The 21,442-nt window shown below is 55.5% G+C and overlaps 2 protein-coding genes across 2 annotated transcripts in view; one reads left to right on the forward strand and one right to left on the reverse strand.

Moving 5' to 3' along the window:
• CACNA2D4 (calcium voltage-gated channel auxiliary subunit alpha2delta 4) overlaps positions 1 to 8,915 on the forward strand; it is a 64,855-nt gene extending 55,940 nt beyond the window's left edge. The window contains exons 27-38 of the mRNA XM_061123929.1: positions 1,606 to 1,667; positions 2,817 to 2,861; positions 3,048 to 3,110; positions 4,004 to 4,074; positions 4,421 to 4,496; positions 4,921 to 4,973; positions 5,246 to 5,301; positions 5,699 to 5,719; positions 6,521 to 6,638; positions 7,537 to 7,649; positions 8,129 to 8,211; positions 8,811 to 8,915. Of these exons, the coding sequence (XP_060979912.1) occupies positions 1,606 to 1,667; positions 2,817 to 2,861; positions 3,048 to 3,110; positions 4,004 to 4,074; positions 4,421 to 4,496; positions 4,921 to 4,973; positions 5,246 to 5,301; positions 5,699 to 5,719; positions 6,521 to 6,638; positions 7,537 to 7,649; positions 8,129 to 8,211; positions 8,811 to 8,915 (866 nt within the window). The remainder of the gene's footprint in view (positions 1 to 1,605; positions 1,668 to 2,816; positions 2,862 to 3,047; positions 3,111 to 4,003; positions 4,075 to 4,420; positions 4,497 to 4,920; positions 4,974 to 5,245; positions 5,302 to 5,698; positions 5,720 to 6,520; positions 6,639 to 7,536; positions 7,650 to 8,128; positions 8,212 to 8,810) is intronic.
• A 6,142-nt stretch (positions 8,916 to 15,057) lies between these two features.
• Positions 15,058 to 21,442, reverse strand: part of ADIPOR2 (adiponectin receptor 2) — a 36,338-nt gene continuing 29,953 nt past the window's right edge. The window contains exons 4-8 of the mRNA XM_061124639.1: positions 20,592 to 20,763; positions 18,654 to 18,840; positions 18,291 to 18,478; positions 16,694 to 16,887; positions 15,058 to 15,633 (exon numbers count right to left, since the gene is read on the reverse strand). Coding sequence (XP_060980622.1) covers positions 15,505 to 15,633; positions 16,694 to 16,887; positions 18,291 to 18,478; positions 18,654 to 18,840; positions 20,592 to 20,763 — 870 coding nt within the window. The 3' untranslated portion in view covers positions 15,058 to 15,504. The remainder of the gene's footprint in view (positions 15,634 to 16,693; positions 16,888 to 18,290; positions 18,479 to 18,653; positions 18,841 to 20,591; positions 20,764 to 21,442) is intronic.

Raw genomic sequence — 21,442 nt, forward strand, 5'->3', positions numbered from 1 at the left:
CTGACAGCAAGCAGAAAGATGTCCCAAGTCCTAGGACCAGGGCCTAGGGCCTGGGGGGCTCGTGGACCCACTGTGAGATGGACCCTGGTTCCGGAAAACAGGCTTGGGGCCTTGCTCCTCCATCTCCACCCACAAGCCTCAAAACCCTGTCTCATTAGGGAAACCTTGGCCCCGCACTCTCGAGACGCCAGAATTAGAATCCCAGAATTTCTCCCAGTTTGGAAATGCCATACCTCCAGGAGACCCGGCCCTGAGCCGTGGAGTTGCGAGGTTGAGTCTAGCTCTAGAAAGACTCTGAGAGCTTGGACCCAGAGGCCGAGGTCAGGGTTTCTTGAATCCCGAGCCATTCACGCTGCTCCCCTCTGGCTGTTGTGAGAAGGTGCCTCCTCTTTCGCTCAGCTTCTTCCTACAGGTGAGAGAAGTCTGTCTAAAATGAAGGGCAAGGGGACTTCCCAGCAGCCCAGTGGTTAGGACCATGCTGCCAGTACAAGGCTCCATCCCCAGCCAGGGAACTGAGATCCTGCATGCCCTGCGGCACAGCCAAGATTAAAAATGAATAAATAAAAAGGGCATCAGGGGAGGTTGTAATAGGAAAAATGAGGGGTAGGCTGAGGGGCCTCCTGCAGCTGTAGGGAGACATGGGGGACGGGAGCATCATGTCTCCTTCCCACTCACTCCTCTCACACACCCCCACCCCCGGACCCAACAGCAGCAACGAAGCCCCCGATTGTGGTGGGAAACCTCCCCATTGGGACGACGTGGTCTCATGAACATGGCAGAATGCTGGGGACCCCAACCCATCCCTGTTTCACAGAAGAGGGAGCCACAGATCTCAAGGGGGGCTTGCCCTGGTTTATCAGCGCCCTCCCGGCAGGGGCTCACGTCAGGCCCAGAGGAGAGCGCGGTCACGGGCCTTAGAGACCCCGGGCGGTAGGTCTTCGTGTTTAGGGGCTGGTAACTTGGGCATGGAACCCCGCAAGCCGTCTGCCGTGTGGACTCACCCTCGGGATTTGAGCTGTCTGACACCCAGGGCATTTTCTCTTATCCTCGTTCCTGATGGTAGGAAGCGGCCTCATTTCCTTATGCTTTCTCTTTCTCTACGACTTGCCTGTCTTCCTATTCTCCAGGCCCAGGTTTCTCCTAGCCTCTGGGCACCACTTCGCGTTCTCCCAGCCTGTCTGGGGACCAGAGAGGCATGGTGGCTCTTGGAAGCAGCAGTATCGAGCCGGGTTTTCTGGGGCTGGGAGCCTCCTGCAGGCCTGCTCACCAGGTCCTGCCTTGTAAGGAGGAGCCTCTTATGTGGGGGCCTGAGCGGGTGTTGGAGGGGTGTCGCCTCCCACAGCACCCTGGACTCCAGCCTGGGTCTCAGTGGGAAAGTGGGACCGCCTCCCCAGGCACCCACCTCGAGCTCCTGGCTCCTAGACCTCATCATCACATCTTGGGATGTTTTCTGGTGTTGTCGGCTCTGGAGAGACAGAGGCATGCGCCCCCTCACCAGGCTGCCGGGTGCCCCCACCCCTCTGTAGATGCACCCCCTCTCTTGGACTAGGTTCTAACTCCTCTCTCACCATCTCTTTGCTGCGCCCCCGCCCCGCTCCTCGGCAGCCGTGGGCATCCAGATGAGGATGGTGTTCCTGCAGCGCAGCTTCTGGGCCGCCACCCAGCAGGTGGGTGTGGGGGTGTGGGGCGGACACTCAGCGTGAGGACCCCGACCTGTGCACTGAGCTGCTGCCACCAGCGAGGTCCTGCCCGCATCTCAGCCGCGGACCCCACGTGCACACACATGGGGCACACAGGACAGGAACACGCCATAGGTGCACACACACGTCATACCACACACCTCCCCCATGTGTACACACCACATAGGATGTGACACACCCCTGCATGCACACCACAGGTGTCTTGTGGGCTCCATTCCCCACACTTCACACACATGCGTACCATGCACACACACATCACACACATCACATGCATCACGCACACATCATATACACATCACACAGATCACACACATCACATACATCATACACACATCACATGCATCATGCACACATCACACCCATCACATACATCATACACACATCATACACATCATACACACATCACATCACACACACAATCACACACGTCACACATATCACATACATCATACACATCACACACATCACATACATCACACACATCACATACATCATACACACATCACACACATCACATACATCATACACACATCACACATCACACACACATCACACATCACATCACACAATCACACACAATCACACACATCATACATCACACACATCACACATCACATCACACACATCATACACACATCACATACATCACACACATCACAAATACATCACACACATCACACACATCACATACATCACAAATACATCACACACATCACACACGTCACATACATCACATATATCATACACACATCACACACATCATACACACACATCACACACACATCACATCATATACACATCACATACATCATACACACATCACACACACATCACACATCACATCACACACACATCACACACATCACACATACACATCATACACACATACAGCACACACACATCAAATACATCACACACGTCACACATCACATATACATCACACACATCACATACATGTCACACACACACATCACACACATCACATGTCACACACAACACATGTCACACACACCACTCATGTCACACATCACATGTCACACATAACATGTGTCACACGTGTCACACACACATGCATGCACACGGATACACAACTCACGGCTCTGCCCTTCCCTCCAGTGCGGTGCTGCGGAGGGGCCGTGCCCGGACAGCTGCCAGGACAGTGTGAGTGCCTCCCCAGTGGGAAGGGGGGAGGGGCATCCCCCACCCGCGTCCCCCTGATGGGCCAGCCCCTCCTTCCCCAGCCTGAGCTCCACACGGAGGCCTCCCCACATGGTCCAGCAGGCAGGCAGCAGGACCAGGGGTCAGTGTTAGGGCCTGGCCTTGACCTCCTTCTGGGCTTCTCCCCAGGACCTGGACTGCTTCATCGTTGACAACAATGGGTTCATCCTGATCTCAGAGAGGCCCCAGGAGGTAAGATGCTAAGGAGGCGGAACTAGGGGGGGCAGGTCACATCGTCCAATGACCTCGACGGTCAGAAAAAGGCCAGAAGCAATAATCCTGGCCCAGAGACAAGAAGCAGAGAGTCTGAAACCACAGCTGGCACTGAGAGACCCCAGAATCCAGCCTTTTCACCTCAGATGCCCATAGGTGATCTTCTGTCTGTTTTGTCTCCCCCCTCTATTGGTGGGGGATTCCCTGAGGTCCCCGGGTTTTGTCTGCAGCCTTGCCCTGGGGGCCCACCCCAGAGTCCTGAGCCCCCTCCTGCCACCCACCACCTACTCCCATCTGCCTCCCCGCCCCCCACCTTAGTCCATTCAGACATCCGGAGCAGAGCCCACAGCCAGGGCGGCTCACGAACCACAAAGATGCTCACAGTTGTAGGGGCTGCAGCCCGAGGGGGCCCCCCGGGGGGCAGGGTTCTCAGTGTGTTCCCAGCGGCACAAGGGGCAGGAAGCCCCCTGGGGTCTCTTCTGAGAGCACCAACCCCATCAGGTGGGCCCCGTCGCCTTGGGGGCACCTTTCTGCATGTGAATTCCAGGCACAAGCTCAGACCTCAGCGCCCACCCTCCCACTTCCATGAGGCCGGGCTCTGGACTCCCCTCTTCACGCTCTCTCCCCTCATCTGGACCTCCCGGGTGGGAAAGTCCATCCTCACCAGTCAGCCTGGCCTGGAGGTGCCCCATCACACTGCCTGGCCACATGCCCAGGATCCCCTTGGACCCAGAGCGGCCAAGGAGAAAGTACAACCCCACACACACACACACACTTAATGAGCCCCAGGAGGGGAAGTCCAGACGCAGGTGAAGTCTGGAGCTTGGAGCGACTCCCTGTCCCTCCCTCTCCCCCTCTTGTTGCCCTCACAGGTGGGCCGATTCCTGGGGGAGGTGGATGGTGCACTCATGACCCAGCTGCTCAGCATGGGGGTGTTCAGCCAGTAAGTGGGGCAGGCGCCCCCCACCCACCCAAAACACATACAGAGGAGGCGGGGTCAGATGCTAAATGGACCAGACGCGTCTTAGATCCCAACCTCAGAACCCCACAGGGACCCTCAGGGCTGCAGAAGCAACCTCCTTAAGCCCGAGACCTGCGGGGGTGGGAAGGGCTGAGGCCCGCCTGAGAGGGAAAACTAGGTTTGCTGTCCCTTCTCTTTGAGCAGCCCGAGCCCAGAAATGTCATTTTCTGACCTGCTGACGGAAACCCTGCTGCAAAGTCTCCCAGGGCGGGGTGGGGGTGGAATACGGGTGGGGTCCGGACTCACCCCGTTCCGTTTCTGGCTTCAGAGTGACCATGTACGACTACCAGGCCATGTGCAGACCCCCGACCCACCACCACAGCGCCTCCCAGCCCCTGGTCAGCGTGAGTGTCCCCCCAGGGCTTCCCTCCACCAGATGGCGGCCTGTCCCTTTCTCTCCAGGAACCAGGGCCCACCTTGGCCCTCTCCCAGGCCCCCGCCGCCCACAGACCGCTCCCTCCCCGGTCTTATCTGGCAGGGAGTGGGGGTGGGGTGGGGGGTGTCAGGGCAACTCCTCCAGCAGAGGGACAGCTGCAGCCCCCTCCTTGCCTGGTTCCCACCCTCACCCCCGCACCGTCCACAACCCGTCAGGGATCCCATAGATGCCACCCAGAGTGATGACGGGCATCACCCGCTCTACAGCAGGAATTTCCCAGAACAGCTTTCCGCTGATCCCGCTGCTGGGAGGGGGTGGGGGGAGCCCGGGGGCATGGTCTCTGATGGAGTGAGGGGGCCCCAGGGCTCACAGTGTATTCCCTCTCCCCCCAGCCCATCTCTGCCCTCCTGACGGCTACCAGGTGGCTGGTGAATGAGCTCCTGCTGTGAGTGAAGAACTGGGGGCTTCAGGCAGGGGTGGGTTATGAGGGGGCCCTTTGAAGGGAGCTGCTTGAGGTCCCCATGACCCCAGAGGAGGAGGCTGAGGTCCGGGATGGAACCAGCCAGGCACATATGGTGCCCTCTCCTGCACGCAGCTGCCAGGGGAGGGCCTCTGCCCCCCAGGAGCTTCTGGACAAGGGTTCCCTGGGGGAAGGGGCAGACAGCCTGGGGACCGGTGAGGTGGGCAAGCAGATCTCTGATCACTTCTATCCGACAGGCTCCTGCTGGAGTGGAGGGCCTGGGGCTCCTGGCGTGGGGACCACGGGGCCGAGGGTGAGTGCTTGGGTGTGGGAGCCCAGAGCCCGGCATCATTCCAGCCGCCACCTGGGGGGAGGGGACTGCAGAGGGCCCACCGCTCACGTCCATCCTGTCGGCCCCTCCATCACCTTCCCTCACCTCTGTGTGATGTCACGCCATCTTGGGACACCACACACCTGTGTGACATCATCCATGTGCCGTCATCCATCCTGTGTGACATCACTCATCCCATGCGACATCATCCATCCCGTGTGATGTCGTCCATCATGTGTGACATCATCCATGTGACATCATTCATCCCATGTGATGTTGACCATTCCTGTGTGACATCATGCCCACACCATGTGACACCACCATCATCACCATCATCACCATCATCGCCACCCCGTGCTGGGCCACACATCCTGGACAGCCAAGACCGTCTTCCATCATTGTAAGTAGAGTGGCCGAGGAGCCCCAGTGCTGGGCTGGGAGGGTCCCAGGAACCTCTCTCTTTCCAGGACTCCTCAATAACGAAGGCCCCTCCCAACTTACAGCCTCGTTCCTTAAGGGTCAGTTTGTAGCCCAGACCTTATCCCACACAATCACAGCCCTGCCCCGGGGAAAACGGAACCCTCCAGCCCTCTCCTGGGCAATAGCTCTGACGACACCAGAAGGCAGTGTCCTGTGGTCCAGAGGCCAAGGTGCCACACAGGGAACAGCTATCTGCTCACCCAGGAGTGGACGTGGGTCCCCCAGGGCGGCTGCCAGGCCTCTGAGTTTGCCAAGTCCTCTCTGAGCCCGCTCGAGTGACCACACAGGCCCCACTGAGGAGTCCAGCAAGTCTGGGCTTTGCCCCCCGCCCACCTCTAAGTGACCATGGGGTCAGTGGTGGGGGAGGCCCAGGGCTTGTCTGGGAGCTGTGTCTGCAGAGCGCCCACTGGACCATCCACAGGGAGCAGGGCTGTCGTCTCCCAGGCCCCCCACGCCCCGCTTGCTGCCCCTGACCTCCTCCCAGCCCCTGGACCTCACCGCTGACGGTGAGGAGAGAGCCAGGAGTCCCCAGGGTCACCCAGGGCGTCACCCACGCACAGACGCTCCCTCCCCTCCCGACCCCCAAGTCCTGATGGCTTGCCATGTGCCAGCGGGCGGAACGTCTTCCCCCGGCGCAGTGACCGCACTGCCCGGGCTGCCGAGGCCCGCCCCCACGGGGGTGACCGAGGCCCCGCGTCCGTGCCCTTCTGTGTCCCTGCAGCCCACAAGCACAAGAAGCAGGACCTGCTGCAGCCCTGCGACACCGCCTACCCCGTGTTCGTCCACCAGACGGCCGTGCGGGAGGCCAGCGGCGCCGTGGAGTGCCGCGCCTGCCAGAAGTGAGCGGGGAGGGGAGGAAGCCGGGGGGGGTCCCCACGGCAAGGCCTCTGTGCCCGTGTCCTGGGCGGAGGGACCACAGGCCTCGGCCCAGAGCACGGCAGCCAGGTGGGGATGGGGCCGGCACAGTGTCCGTGTTGGCAGACAGGAGAGATGGCCCTGAGGCCATAGCCGACTGGGGGAAGGAGGGCCAGCTCTCGCTTAGACGTCTGTCCATGCAGAGGACCGGGAGGCTGGAGGATGTTCCAGGAGTGGCTGGGGCACCTGGCACCTTGGGTGCGTCACTTTACCCAGAAGGCGTCAGCTTTCCCATCAGCAAAACAGGGATAATACCAACTTCATATGGTGTGAAGAAAGTTGAATATGTACATATGAGTCTGTTGTGCACGTGTGTATGGGCACGTGGGTGTGCTGCGTGTGTGTGCATGTGCACGTATGAAATCCTCTACCCCGTAGGAAATGCCTACGGGCAGTGTCTGTGGCCAACACACAGGCTGAGCCAGTGACCACAACCGGCTTGCACCCACCCGGCTCCTAATCGGGCAGCGTGCGGGCCTGGGGCGCCACCTTGTGGCCAAGCCTGAGCACTGTATCACCGATGGGGGCCGGCCCCTCCACACAGGCCTGTTTACTTGACTCGGTCTTGACTTAGGCCTGTGTTCCCCAAAGACGTCAAGAGCGACTCCTATCCCCCTAGATGTCTGGGCTTCCTTCCCTCCAATCTGTTAGGAAAGGAGCAAGGCAGCTGCAAAGGCTTGTGGGAGACGTAAACCAGGTTGCCTCCCACCAGGGAGCTGACCTGGGCCCCCAAGCCTTCGTGCCATCTCCAGAAGAGCCTCCCTGAAGCCCAGCGTCCGGCTGCTCAGAGCCTCCACGGGCCAACCGCTCTCGTGTCCACAGGTCGTTTGTGATGCAGCAGGTCCCCAGCAGCAACCTCCTGCTCCTGGTGACGGACCGCACCTGTGACTGCAGCATCTTCCCGCCAGTGCTGCGGGAGGCGGAGGAGGTCAAATATATCCTCTGGGGCTCCAGTCTGGGGGGGGACGGGGTGGACGGGGGAGCAGGGAGGGCGGGTCATCACTGAGGGGTTCAGATCTAGAGAGGTGGGGCCAGCCACCCTCACCACCAACACCTTGCCCTTCCCACAGCTCTAAGGGCTGACCTCTGACCCTGGAAGGCAGTGAGGCAGTCAGTCCCACCAGGGGTTCCAGAACTGAGTCCCCAGAGGTTCCCGGGTGGCTCTGACAGTAAAGAATCCACCTGCAGTGCGGCAGACCTGAGTTTGATCCCTGGGTCAGGAAGATCCCCTGGAGAAGGGAAATTAAAACCCACTCCAGTACTCTTGCCTGGAGAATCCTATAGACGTCTGGAGGAGCCTGGCGGGCTACAGTCCTTGGGGTCGCAGAGTCAGACAGGACTGAGCGACTGTCACGCACAGGCTCCAGCGTCAGCTCCGCCTCAGCTGTGTTCACCTTAACAGTGACCTCTGCACATAACGCCTCCGTCAAGTGCAACAGGATGCGTTCCCAGAAGCTCCGCCGGCGCCCGGACACCTGCCACGCCTTCCATCCAGAGGTAGGGGCTTGGCGGGGCGGGGGGGGGGGTCTTCATCCCCAAACCTTTGGCCTGTGCCCTTCAGACATGAGAGCGCTGGACACACAGTGTGCAGCTGTGAGGGCACCTCCTGGAACCGCCATCCAGGTGCATTCATGCAGGGAGGGACCCGGCAGTGTTTTTATGATGAGAGCTGGTCTCCCAGGGGCCAGGAAACACAGCTTCTCCACATCGCCCCCATCGCACTTAAATCCACAGGGTCCGGGCGGGTAGGAGGAAATGGTTAGATACATAACACTGTGGTGACCAGCCCTGAACACCACAGTTGGGCTCTTTGTACTAGAGTGGTCCTTGCTGGACACGCTGCCTCCAGAGCCAGATGCTCCCAGAGTGCCAGGCTTCTCTGCAGTCACTCTGAGAGGATGACTCCCCAGTCCTTCCAACTTCCTTCCCCTAGAAGTCGGGGGGTGTCTAAGAAAGGGGACTCCCACCACTTGCTGGAACTCCCCTCTCCCTCAGCCCTCGGTGCCTCTTAGCCCCAGAACCTCCCTCCCGACTCCCAGTCTCCCGGTCGCTTCTGCCTGGACGGGTACCTTACCGGGAGCGCTCTGGGTCCGCAGGAGAACGCCCAGGACTGCGGAGGTGCCTCAGACATCTCGGCCTCGCTCCCCCTGCTCCTGCTGCCTCTGTGGGCCTGGGTGCTGCCATCCCAGCTGCTGCGGTGACCCCGCCCCATTGGGCCTGCTTTGACGCTGGGAAGAGTCAGCAGTGCACCGTGCTGTCTGGCGCTCTACAGCTGGGTTCTCTCACCCAAGGCCATACTCATCACAGTCGTGGGCCTCCTGAGATTCCTGGAAGAGTCAGAAACCCGTCCTGAAGACCTTCTAGGGTGCTGGGTACCCTCCAGCCTGCATCTCAGTGGGCAGTTTCCCCCCACCTCCTCTTGGGGAGTCCAGCATGAGCTCAACCTGGACCAAGACCAGAGAGCTTTAGTTCCATCTATTCCCCCAGAAATCCAGACCCAGCCAGAGACAGGGGCAGGTCTTTCTAATGAGCCTGGCTGGTCTTCAGTAGAATCCAAGGACTTAAATGTCCTGAGAAGGAGGAGAGGAATGAGGCTGAGGGCAGAGAGGGGAGGAGGGCAGGAATGCTTCCCACTGGAGATGTAGCTGCCCCAGGGTGAGGTGTAGAGCGAGGCAGCTCAGTCTCACAGTTGAAGCTCAAAAAAGGGGTGGGTGTGTGGGGGGGGTGGGGGTGGGGGGGGTGTGTGTGTCTGAGAGAGAGAGAGACAGAAGGCAGGTCCTTTACATGAACATGGCTTCGTGTGATGCCCACAAACTATTGCTATTAAAAAAAATTTCTATAAATGTCTTTGCAAAGCCCTGACTTACCATTTGCCTCTAAGATAAAGGTAGTAGGTTAGCAATACAGCTGCTGCACTGGAGAAGGATGTAAGTCCAGGGCAGGGGGCAGGACCAGTTGCAGCCAGAGGGGTCCTAGCAAAAGACTGGTCTTCAGAGAGGCATAGTCAGGGGGGTCCTGAAGGTTCCAGACCCCCTGGAGGCCCAAGGACCCAGGGTGGTCTTTTTTTGGCTGCTGATCTACAGGAGAGAGCACCTGACTCTGACCTTGGAGCTGGAGCTTTGGGGAGCTTTCCCATTTGCAAACTGGAGTCCAGTGGGGGAGACGGATGCATCTGGGCACGTCCCTCCACCCAGGGATCTCGGGGCCACGGCTTCCTCCCACACAGACCTGGTTCCCTAGGAACTGCGGTCCCCACTGCAGGAGCAACGCTGAAGGCAGAACCGTGCAGAAACCCTGGGGTGGCCTCCGATCTCTACGTTCAGCCGGCCTCCCTGGAAGAGGTGAACGTGATGTGTGAGGCATGCACGTGGTGTCCATATCCTGAACCTGAAACCACATGGCCTATGGCCGGCACCCACAGCGTGTCACCTGCTGTCCTCTGAAGCACCTGCTTTCCTGGTGGAGGGGAGGGGGAAAGGACATTGGAACAACAGGCAAGATCACAGGTGCCCGCCAGGTACAGGTGGGTGAGGAGGCAGCAGGGGGCCTGTCTCCCACCCCCTCAGCTTGACTCCCCACCTTCATGTCACAGAGCCCTCGAGGTGACAGCCCCTCCCTCACCATGCCCTTCGGGGGCATCGGTATGTGTCCAAACCCTGACTTCTAACCTCTCTCCAGGCCACATCCTGTCCCCCACGCTGCCCACTCCTGCCACAACCGGGAAGAGTCTTTTCAGGCAATTTATCGACGCTCTTGGCCACACAATTTTAAAACCACACTTAGGAAGTACTGGGGCAGCTCCCAGCCTCAGCCCTGTCTCTGTGTGGCCAGGAGGGGGCTATGGGGCCAGGACTCCGTCAGAACCAACGGAAGCAAAAGCCATTGATACAATAAAGCTGCCCTTCACCTGGGAGAAGAGAACGTAAGTCCTGCCTTCGGAGGTCAGAGCTGTTCTTGCCCTTTTCTATTTTGGTGGTTCTAACCCTCCGCCACCCCCACCACCACCAACACGGCCCACAGGACAGCAGGTGGCAGCCTAGCTCACGCTAAAGAGCCGTCACCTTGGTTTCAGACCAAGTGAAGTTGCTCACTCATGTCCGACTCTTTGCAACCACATGGACTGTAGCCTACCAGGCTCCTCAGTCCGTGGAATTTGCCAGGCAAGAATACTGGAGTGGGTTGCCATTTCCTTCTCCTGGGGGACCTTCCCGACCCCGGGATTGAACCCAGGTCTCCCACATCGCAGGCGGACGTCTTACCGTCTGAGCCACCAGGGAAGCTCAGACCAACAAAGTTAAAACCAAAGTCACTGAATAGATGACAAGATTCTGGGGGAGAGAATCCTGAAGTCCCTTTTCCTAAAGAACCTGTGGATGCCCGAGGGTGCCAGGGCTGCCAGCTCTGTCCTCCGGGCAGGGGGGTGCCAGCTCCTAAGCCACCACTGAGCGTGTTTTAATGCAAGCGCTGCTGAGGCGAAAAGGCCTGAGCACCGCTCCACAATGTCAAAGGGGAGTTCGTTCCAGAGGGCAAGGGAGCAGACATCTCCAAATCAAAGACACAAACTTGGGGAAGAATAAGGGCAAGAGCTTGGCATAGATGCCAGCCCATCCCTGCGGCTCAAGTGAGGGATGCTGACTTGGGGCGGGGCCAAGTCAGGGGTGACTTGGAGCACTGTCCCCAGGCCAGGGTGGCAGGAGTGGTGATGACAGGCCATTCTTCCAGCCCGGCTAGACTCCCGCCACCACCACCGAAGGCAGAGTCACACTAGACCAGTTTACCACAAGTCACGGGGCTGGAGGCAGGAAAACCCGTCCAGCAGGACACAGGGTGTGGGGTCAGCGCTTGAGCTCCGACCGAGCAGAACACTCAGAGATCAGGGGTTATTCCTGGGTGCAATGGTGCCTGCAGGTGTCTCCAGGCCACAGAGCCCTAGCAACTGTCAGGCCAGGATTCAAATGCGTCCTTATCCACTTCCTTTCCCGCACCACAGATATCACCATGAAAGGGATGCCTACAGACAGCTCAGCGAAGGACTTGGGAAAGCCAGGGGCTATCTGTAGGCCTCGAGGACGGTCACCCGGAGGAGGGCAGGAGGGACTCCCTTGGCAGTTAAGACCTGGCCTTCCAATGCAGATTCAATCCCTGGCTGGGGACTAAGATGCCACATGCCTTGCATCCAAAAAAAAACAAAACATAAAAGAGAAGCAATGCTGTAACAAACTCAATACACTTTTTAAATGGCCCACATTAAAACAAAAACAAAAACAGGACACAACCCAGTGTCCCACCCTCCAGGTTCCCTATGCAAAAAACCTATTCCTACACTTAAAATGAGAATTCATCCAAATGCTGGAAATTCCCCTGAAAAAAACTAAATATACCCAAGGCAAAAAGGGCTGGGACCTCCTCTCTTCTCTCAAATTACATAGAAGGGTTAACAAACCCCCAAAACCTTTCAGTCAAAATACATGAGGCTTTTATTTTTGGCCGTGCCATGCAGCAAGGGGATCTCAGTTCCCCAACCAGGGATCAAACCTGCAAACTCTGCAGTGGAAGCCAGAGTCCTAACCATGACCACCAGGGAAGTCCCTACACGAGACCATTCAATCTGAATTTTCGTCTCAGTGTAAACTGTGTCACAAGTCAGACTTACCTCTTCTGATCTCACCTACAAAACACGAGTGAAACAACAGGTCTGTTCATTGGGTGCTGGTTACAATTACGTGACGCGTGAGTGCTTTAACACACCCCCTTGCATGATGCGTTCTTCAGGTATTATTTTTGTACCTCTAATGATAAATTAGTAACTGCCCCTTGGAGCTGGCTCTCCCCTCTGTTCGGTGCCTGGGACTCCAGTTATGATGAAAGTGTAAGGAAGGCCGGGAAGGCTTGGGTTGGGCATGAGCACTGGTTTTTATACTGCACCCTCTTTATTAACTCATCATCATCCTGCCTGCCATCATTAACACGTTAGGAACATTAAATGGAAATGTGAAATATACAAATTACAAGATTATCTAATTAAAACTGCCAGAGAACATTTCCAACTTTCGCAGACTCTCAACACTACACTATGAAAATGACAGTATACAACATGACTTTCAAAAAATTGGTAGCCCAATGAGTAACAAACCCCTAAGTGTCCTGAGATATTCTGTTCGGTATAGAAAATACCTTTGTGGCCAAAGAATCCTGAATGTTAATAATTTCACAAGAGCTTAGCTTGTTGAACAGTCAATCCATGGAGAGCTTTTTCAGAATGGTCTCCAGCACTCAGAGTGGGATGTTTCCAGAAATTTAAGCTTCAGTATCTAAATGAAGGCTTCAAGCTAAGAAGTACCAAAAGCTATGAAGAGGGAAGCTGAGGCAGTTTTTTCTTTTAAAAAAAAAAAAAAAAAAGGCACACACAAAAAAACACGTTCATATTCCACTTGGTTTTTTTATTAGAAGTTTGAGAATACAGCAAGGAGGGACATCCCATGATGAATGGGGCCATCACACAAATGCCCTTCTGAAATCCCAGCCCTCTATGATCCCCAAAAATGTGCTTTGTGGCTTTGACAATTTATAAACGGGAAGGGGGAAATACTGAGAAGGCCACTCTTCAATGGGTGAGAGTATGAAGCTGCAGAGGTCCGAAATGGCCAAGGGCCCGAAAAGAAAACTAACATCTGCTGCACAGAGCAAGCGAGCCTCTGACTGCTGAGAGTAAGGCATCCAGGCGCCGACCTGTGGGGTTCCCAGCAGGCGGAGGCATGCGTGAGGCGGCCGGGGCTTCGAGGACACACGGAGGTGGGTGCCCGCCCGCTTCCCAGGGAGGGGCCGTCACGGGGTGGGGGACGTCTGGTTGGTGATCACGTCACTTTCTAAGGGGTTGTGCTATGTTGAACCAGGTGCAGCTCCTCTTTGGGGAGGGGGGGGGCGGCTGGGCCCCGGACTGCTGGCGGTGTCCCAGGGGCCGCACCCCACACACCGCTTCCCCAGGCAGGTGACCGGACGCAAGGTGGCTTCTGGGGTGCACCCTGAAGCCCAGGGAGACTGTGGGGGCGGGAGGGACTGTGGGCCGTGCTCCCGGAGGGGTAATACTGTTCTGCCACCGTCCAGACGGCACCAGCGCACCTGGCACCGCAGGCAGTGCCCTCACTCAGGGCCAGAACACTCCCGAGCTCGACAGAGGATTCTTGCTCCCCGGTTCCCGGGTTTTGCTGGAGACGCGGGGGAGACACCTAACCAAGAAAAAAACCCACACTGAGTAAACGGGAGACCTTCCCATGTTCCCAACACTGGTGGGAGGTGGCCAGCCGGGCTTGGGACCTTGTTCACGTCTGACGCCTGCCATCCTGGGTGCGATTCAACTACCTGAAGCCTTTGCTGAGAGTAAAAAATGGAGTCGGGGCTACGTGGGCAGGTGCAGGCCTCCCAGGAGCCAGACCCTCTACACTGGCCTCTGACACCCCCGCAGGACGTCCACCTCTAGGGCTCAAGCAGCCTTATTTGAGCAGCTCCTCAAAGACACAGCTTCAATGAGCCAACCAGACTCCCTGGCAGTCATGTATCACTTCCTTCTAAACCTTCCTACCACACCACCCCTAGAAAACTGGGCTCCAGGGGTGGGTAACGGGCTCTGGCCTCAGGGGTGTGCTGCTGGCTTCCCTGTCCCTGGAGACCTGACCGGGGTGGTGGGGGTGAAGGGGATCGGGTTGGGGTTCATGTGCCCAGCCCCCAGGCACCAGGACAGCACCACAGGGAGACTCCCACCATAGCTGGCGAGCCCTGGGCCCCTGTGCGGCTAGCCTCAGGCCAGGAGCTGTGGTGCCAGGGAAGGTGTCTCTACTCCTGGGGACGGGGCGGGGGGTGGGGGGGTGGGGTGGGGGGGGGGGGTAAGGCAGTGATTCTCCTGGAGGGACTCATACGGAGTGGTCCAGAGCTCCACTGCAGACACCCCTTCCCCACCCCTGCAACCAGCTGAGTCTCCACCACATTGAAAAGGATGCAGGAAGCCCTGTGGGTGCTCCCCCAATCCCCGCCAGCCTCAGTAATGTTTCTGGGTAGGTGGCAGAAACAAGTCACTCAAACTCTGACACCGTCACTACTGCCTCGATCTCACACACCCCACGTCCCCGCCTCGGGCTCTCCAGGGCCGCCGGGTGGGACGCTGCCGCCCCGGGGCCCGAGGTGTCCCCCCCCCCCCCCCCGACAGAAGGCACCTGGGGCGCCGGGCATCATACATTCTGGGGCTGTTGCCTGATCCTCCGGCGGTCACATGTGCAAAATTGGAACAGTGTGTGGCTCTTGCGTGTTTCATTCTGTACAAAAGCCTCCCTCCCTCCCCTAGCCCTGTGGTTTAAACATTTATATAAATTTTTATTTAAACAGTAAGTTAGAAATCTTATTTACATTAATTTCTTTGTTCTCCCAAAAGGGCATCTAAAATCACACTGCCACCCCTCGGAGGACATAATAAATGTTCGCCAACACTGGTCGGTGTCACCATTTCTAAGGAGAGAGGAGGGAGGAGGAGGCACCTCCAGCTGACGGCCCCGCCGGCTACAAGCATGGAGACCAGCGTGCCCAGGGCGCGAGCGCCCTCTGTCGGCCAGACCCAAGAACGAGGCAGGGCTGGGCCATCTTGCCTCTTCTCCACCTGTGAGGTGTGATTTATTTTTGTTTTCTCTTCCCAGTTGCGGACCACGTGGAGCCCTGGGGCGTCACGAAGCCCCGCGCTGTGGGGCTCCTCTGGCGCTGGCGTCATGGCCAGTGGGGGTCACCGTCCCCGGCCTCTGGCCGCTGTCACAGTGCGTCCTCTTCGCTGCAGCCTCCGCCAACCATGAAACGGAACTCCTGGAGGTTCGAGACCCCGTGGAAATGGACGAATGCGCCAGCCACCACGAAGATGTGAAACAGCTGATGCGAGTGAAACTGGAGGCAGAAGCGGGGAGGGCGAGACATCACTAAGTCGGCAGAAGACCCTTAAGACTGTCTGTGCGGAGCCGGGGCGGGGGTGGGTGCGGCGGCTCAAATTCGAGGCATCCCTGATCTCAAAGCACCCAGCAGGCGTATCACATTCTGCTGAGGTGAAGGCCAGCTGTCCCCACAGAAATAGAGCTGCGGACCCAAGCTCGGGACGCAGTGCACCCCTGACGCCGGAGGACCAGCAACACACTGCCTTTACTGTGCACCTATTCCTCCTCTGTGGCCATCTCAGGATACCACCTTAACTTTAGGGCCAGGGTGCTCGCCGCTGTGAGACTCTGAAGGGGCCGCTGACCTGACATAAGGCAGGGCTCAGGCAGTAATGAGGGTGATGGGGGGCAGCTGTGAATACAGGTGAAGCTTCGCTTGCTCCCACCACTCACCTCCTGCAGTGCAGTCTTGATTCCTGACAGGCCACGGGCCGGTATCAGTGTGAGGACCAGTACCAGGCTGCCCACTGGTCCCCTGCACTTTCTCCCCCCACCACCCTTTCCTCCTCTTGGTTTACCTTTAACAACCGGCTGGTTATCCCACCTCCCTTCCAACCACACACAGAGATCAGTCTCCTGTTGCTAATCGCTGAATGCTGGTACTGAAAAGGACCCGGGTAAAAAGAGAGTCTGTCCCCCTCCTCCCACACACAAGGAGACCAGACAGAGGCGGCCTGAAAACCTGCCGCCCGGCACGGGAACGGGGAACAATGACTCCACACCTGCCCTGAAGGGCAGGGCGCTGAGTAAGGAGCACCCGAGCTCCCGGGCCGGTCCCGAGAAGGCACTGACTGCGGCTGCAGCCCATCATGGGGCGGCGGGTCTCACGGCAGGCCGTCCCTGCAGGGCGCGCCCTCAGCCCCGCACTCACCACGCTGAGGCAGCTCACAGGGAAGCCGGGGCAAGGGTACTTCCTCAATCATACATGCACACTTCCCTGGGTGCCAGTAACTAACTCACAGATGGACAGATAAGACAGTGAACCCTGCCCGCCCCCAGCCACCAACCACACTTACCCAGATGTCACACTTGCCGGGGAAGAAGCGCTCGGGGATGCGGGCGGCGTACAGGGCCGCCCCCGTGATGTATAGGCCGGCCATGAGCAACAGCCAGCCGATCTGCCCAATGGTGGCGGCCTTCAGGAAGCCCTCCGAGATGACGTAGTGCAAGGCGGGGATGATCCCACTCAGGCCGAGGCCCAGAAACACTCCTGGGAATCACAAGGACACAATGGAGACAAGGAGAAGGAGGAGGAACAACTTGGCACAGTACCAGTGACTCTGTAAACTGAGTATCTCAAAAGCAAGATGCAACATTAGCTTCTGGTTTGAAAGGAAAAAGAAGGTTCTTCAAACTCTGGGATTCTGCCATGCAATTCAGCACAGCTACATTCTAAAAAGAGATCTATTTACAAAGGCAAAGAGAGAGCTTCCTGCTGAAAAAGCCTTAGCTCCACAAATCAGCAGTCTTCAAGGGGCTTGGAGTGATGTGTTGAATGCCTCAGGAACCAACAATTCGAGTAGCTGGCTTACAACACCCTATATGCGCTTCTTTATAAGACGCAGATTACAGTACAGAGCAGTTCTACATAGTTTATCTTCCCTTGAGACAACGGACACCCCCGGGTGAGAGTGACGTGGGGCAGGCGATGAGAGAGGGAGGGGTCTCAGGGCACCAGTCAGACACCCAAGTCCACCAGCATGGCCCCCCCACAGCCAGACCGTCTTTGAACCCTCTACAGCAGTGATTTGCAAACTTCTGGACATGCCCTAGGTTATAAGACTAAGCTGAGTCTGGATCACCATTTTTTTTTTTAATGAATTGAAATAAAACATATCAGACTGTGTCAAGTTGAAGGTTAAGTACCATTTTGTCCAAGTTTTGTAATTTATGTTACTTATGTATTATTAACATGTGTCTAGGGTTGTAAAAGAAAACGTCACAATCAGAAACAGCCTAAAGGTAACTGGGCTCTAAAGCCACTGTGAAGTGTGTGCCTCAACCAAGCACCACATGGACAGGAACTGCAGATTAACTGTGGCTTGGGCTTTAATACAAAATGGTCTAAAGCAAAAAGGCTGAAAGGAAGAGTACTCCTTTTAGTACTTCCTGTTCATTCTCAGCAGGCACTGGGGTGTGGCACTAGAGGCAAACACTGGGGGCACAGCCCTGGCTCCGGCCCTCGCACCAGAAGGAAGGGGCTTTTGGTTGGTTTCCAACCAAATAGGCATGATCCTGAACATAAAACCCTCTTCATCCTGTACCAGAGAAGGTGTGTGCTATCTCTATAACACCATCAGTTTGGGAGTAATGATTTTTTTTTTTTACACATTTTAAAATGAAAATACATAGAAAGGAACCATCATTTCACAAAAGTTATGGTGCCACAGCTGGAAGGACCACACGTAAACTGTACTACCAGATGCATCAGCTCAGCACCCGCCCCCCACTGACACTGTGAGACAAGCAGGGACACCCCAACATTACAAGCCCCTCAAGAACAGGAACTGTGACTTCTCCATCTCTGCATCACAAGTACCTAGCCTGACGCCTGGCCAGCGGCGGCCCTCTCGTGCAGACTGGCAGCACGGAACGCCGGTCTGGGCTTCTTACCTGCTCTCACGCCCCGGTACTGGGGGGTGGCGAACATGTCCCACTGGGAGACGATGATGGCTGCGATGCCCAGAACACAGATAACAATCAAGTAGACGAAGCAAGGTTGCGGGTTACAGTAGAAGGAGTAATAAAGCCAAGGAACAAAACTTCCCATAATCAGAAGAGCAATACCAGAGTAATCCAGTCTAGGATAGGAAAAAAAAAAAATCCATTTACTGCTGAACATCACTGCCCACTACAGGTTCCAGTCAAGAGTGCCTGGCAGGCAGTATCAAGGGTTCTGCCAACTCTGCTGGATGCTCTCCGTGAGCCCACAGGCTTGGGGTCACTGATCCAAACAGGGACTCTGCAGATACTTACTTAGAGAAGATCCGGGAGACCCCTTCTGAGTGGCAGTAGACTGTGTGGAACAGCCACGAGAAAGAAAGGCAGAGAATGGCCCCCAGGAAGAATAATCCAAAGACCACCTTCTCCTGCAGGGGGGCCACAAAGGAGATGTTGGGGCGAAACATATAAAAGATCCCCAGGCACAAGAAGAAGACACAACCTAGAGAAGAGGATGGAAGAAAGCCAGGGTTACTACCTTCTGAAGAGAGTGTTATGTATCAATTAAGTTTTCAGTCCTGACATCTGAATCAAAATTCTTCCAAACAACTAAACCTTATCTAAAACGCTGGTCTGCTCCAGACACTGTTGGTATCACACGCCCCTCAGCTTCACAAGCTCGGTTTAAGGGAAACTTGTGATTAATCCAAAAAGAAAACAGACAAGGCCTGCTAACTAAGCCCACCGCTACCGCTAGATCCCTAAGAAATCCCATTTATAATGTTTTTGGCACATGTGCCGCAGCCAGGCTTCAAAGGCCCACTTGGCAGTTTCTTTTCAATGAACGCTGACCCCTCCAAACTCTGCTAGGAAATACAGCTTGTCTCCAACTGCTCTACGGAAACACCTGCGGCTCTGGTCCTCACCAGCTGGCCCACAGAGTCAGGAGTTAGGGACAGTGAAATGCCATTTGGGCAATTTCAAACCAGTTTTTAAACTGTTCTTCACAGTAATATACCACATTCTTATTGCTTGGGCAAAGGCTACTTAACACAAGACAAACACAGAAATAAGAAGTTAAAACATTTGCTAAGTGATTCTGCGTGATCATTTAGTAAAGTCAGAAGTCAGCAACAAACTCGATCTGATTCTCTACTCTGATCTACTCTCTGATTCTGGAAAACTTGGAGGCACAGAGGAAATCAAATGTGTGATAAGATATGTACATCAAACAGGGAAAGGCCAGACTACTCCATACATTCACCAGGTTGTGTGGTAGTCACTATTTCATTGCAGAACATTTTCACTGCCCCCAAAAGAAGTCCCATACCTGCTCAGCCATCGCCCCCCTACACCCCCCAAGAACCCTAACAAGCACTGATCTACTGGACCTTGTAGCTCTATGGATTTCCCTATTTTGGGTACTTCGTGTATATGGATCGTACAGTACCCGGCCTTTGTGTCCGGCTCCTTTCACTTCACACAAGGTTTTCATGGCTAGCCCGTGCTGTAGCCCATTCTCAGCAGTCCAGCCCTTTTAAGGCTATGTAATACTCCACTGTATCCATATATTACACTTTATTTATAGGTCAGGTGATAGACACTTGGTTGTTCCCACTTTCCCCTTACAATGAATAAAGCTGCTAAAACAATTCATGTACACACCTTTGTGGGAATATGTCTTCAATACTCTTGGGTATATACCTAGAATTGCTGATAACTCCGTTTAATTTTCTGAGGAACTGTTAAACCGTTTTCCAAACAGATTGCGCCATTTTCCATTTCACCAGCAATGACCAGAGTTCTAATCTTTCCATATCCGGGCAAAGACTTGTCACTTTCTATTTTCTTGATAACAGCCATTCTTGTGAGTGTGAAGTGGTATCTCACTGCACTTCCTCAAATGACTCAAAATGTCATTAAGCACCTTTCTCATATGTTCACTGGCCATTCGTAATGACTTTTAAAAATCAACTTACTTCTGTGAAATAACTACTTTCCTCTTCGTGCTCGTTAAAACATTACAGCCAATTCTGCATAGTGCCTTTTCCTTGGCCTGGTTTAAGGACATGTCTGAAAACCTAGTGTAAACTGGGACAACCAGGGACAACCACAGAGGAACTGCATCACTAGAAATCCAGCAAACAAAAACAGCAAATTCAAAACACACATTTTAAGTTCTGTCCTTACCCTTAAATATAGCGGTGGGGGGAGGAACAGAATGGTCACATTAACCATTACTACTCAACATACCCAGCAGATGTGTCCAGATGTTGCCTGTCTCGGTGTGTATTCTGAAAATGCTCTTAAAACAGGCCCGGAAAGAAGGCATTGGGGGCCGGTGTCCATGCAGGAGGAAGTCGTTATCCTTGAGCCACTCAGGCAGCACGTCGTGAGGGATCACTCGCCATCGACCTTCCCAGACCTGGAAGAGTATCAGCAAATACCTCTGCGGGTTTAACCGTTGATTCAGCAACACTGACAGCTATCTCTTACTGAACTGCCTTACAATGAGATAAAGTAAACTATCTTTAGGAAGACAGATGCATTCAAAGGCATAATGTCCTATATTCTGAAAAAACTGAGCAAAAAATACATTCTTTTTATTGGGGTAGGGGAGCTTTTCTAAGGAAAAGGAGAGAGCAAATGAAGTCACAGAAAATACCCAGGTGACTTCCCTGGTGGCCTAATGGTTAGGATTCTGTGCTTTCACTGCTGAGGGCCTGGGTTCAGTCCCGAGTCGAGGAATTGACATGGGCAAGCCACGAGACATGGCCAAGAAGAAAAAAAAGTGCTTTCCAGCTCTGTTTCGGTCTGGCCAAGGCAAGATGAGGGGCTGAAGTCCCGCCCGTACAGATGCCCCTCCTTCATCCTTCACTACAGACTTCGTGTTAATCGCTCAGTAGTGTCCGATTCTTCGCAACCCAATGGACTGTACCCCACCAGGCTGCTCTGTCCATGGAATTCTCCAGGCACAAACACTGGAGTGGGTTGCCATTCCCTTCTCCATGAAGTCGCTCAGTCGTGTCCGCTTCTTTGTGACCCCATGGACTATACAGTCCATGGAATTCTCCACACCAGAATACTGTAGTGGGTAGCCTTTC

The sequence above is a fragment of the Dama dama genome, chromosome 22, assembly GCF_033118175.1.
Source record: "Dama dama isolate Ldn47 chromosome 22, ASM3311817v1, whole genome shotgun sequence".
Lineage (NCBI taxonomy): Eukaryota > Metazoa > Chordata > Mammalia > Artiodactyla > Cervidae > Dama > Dama dama.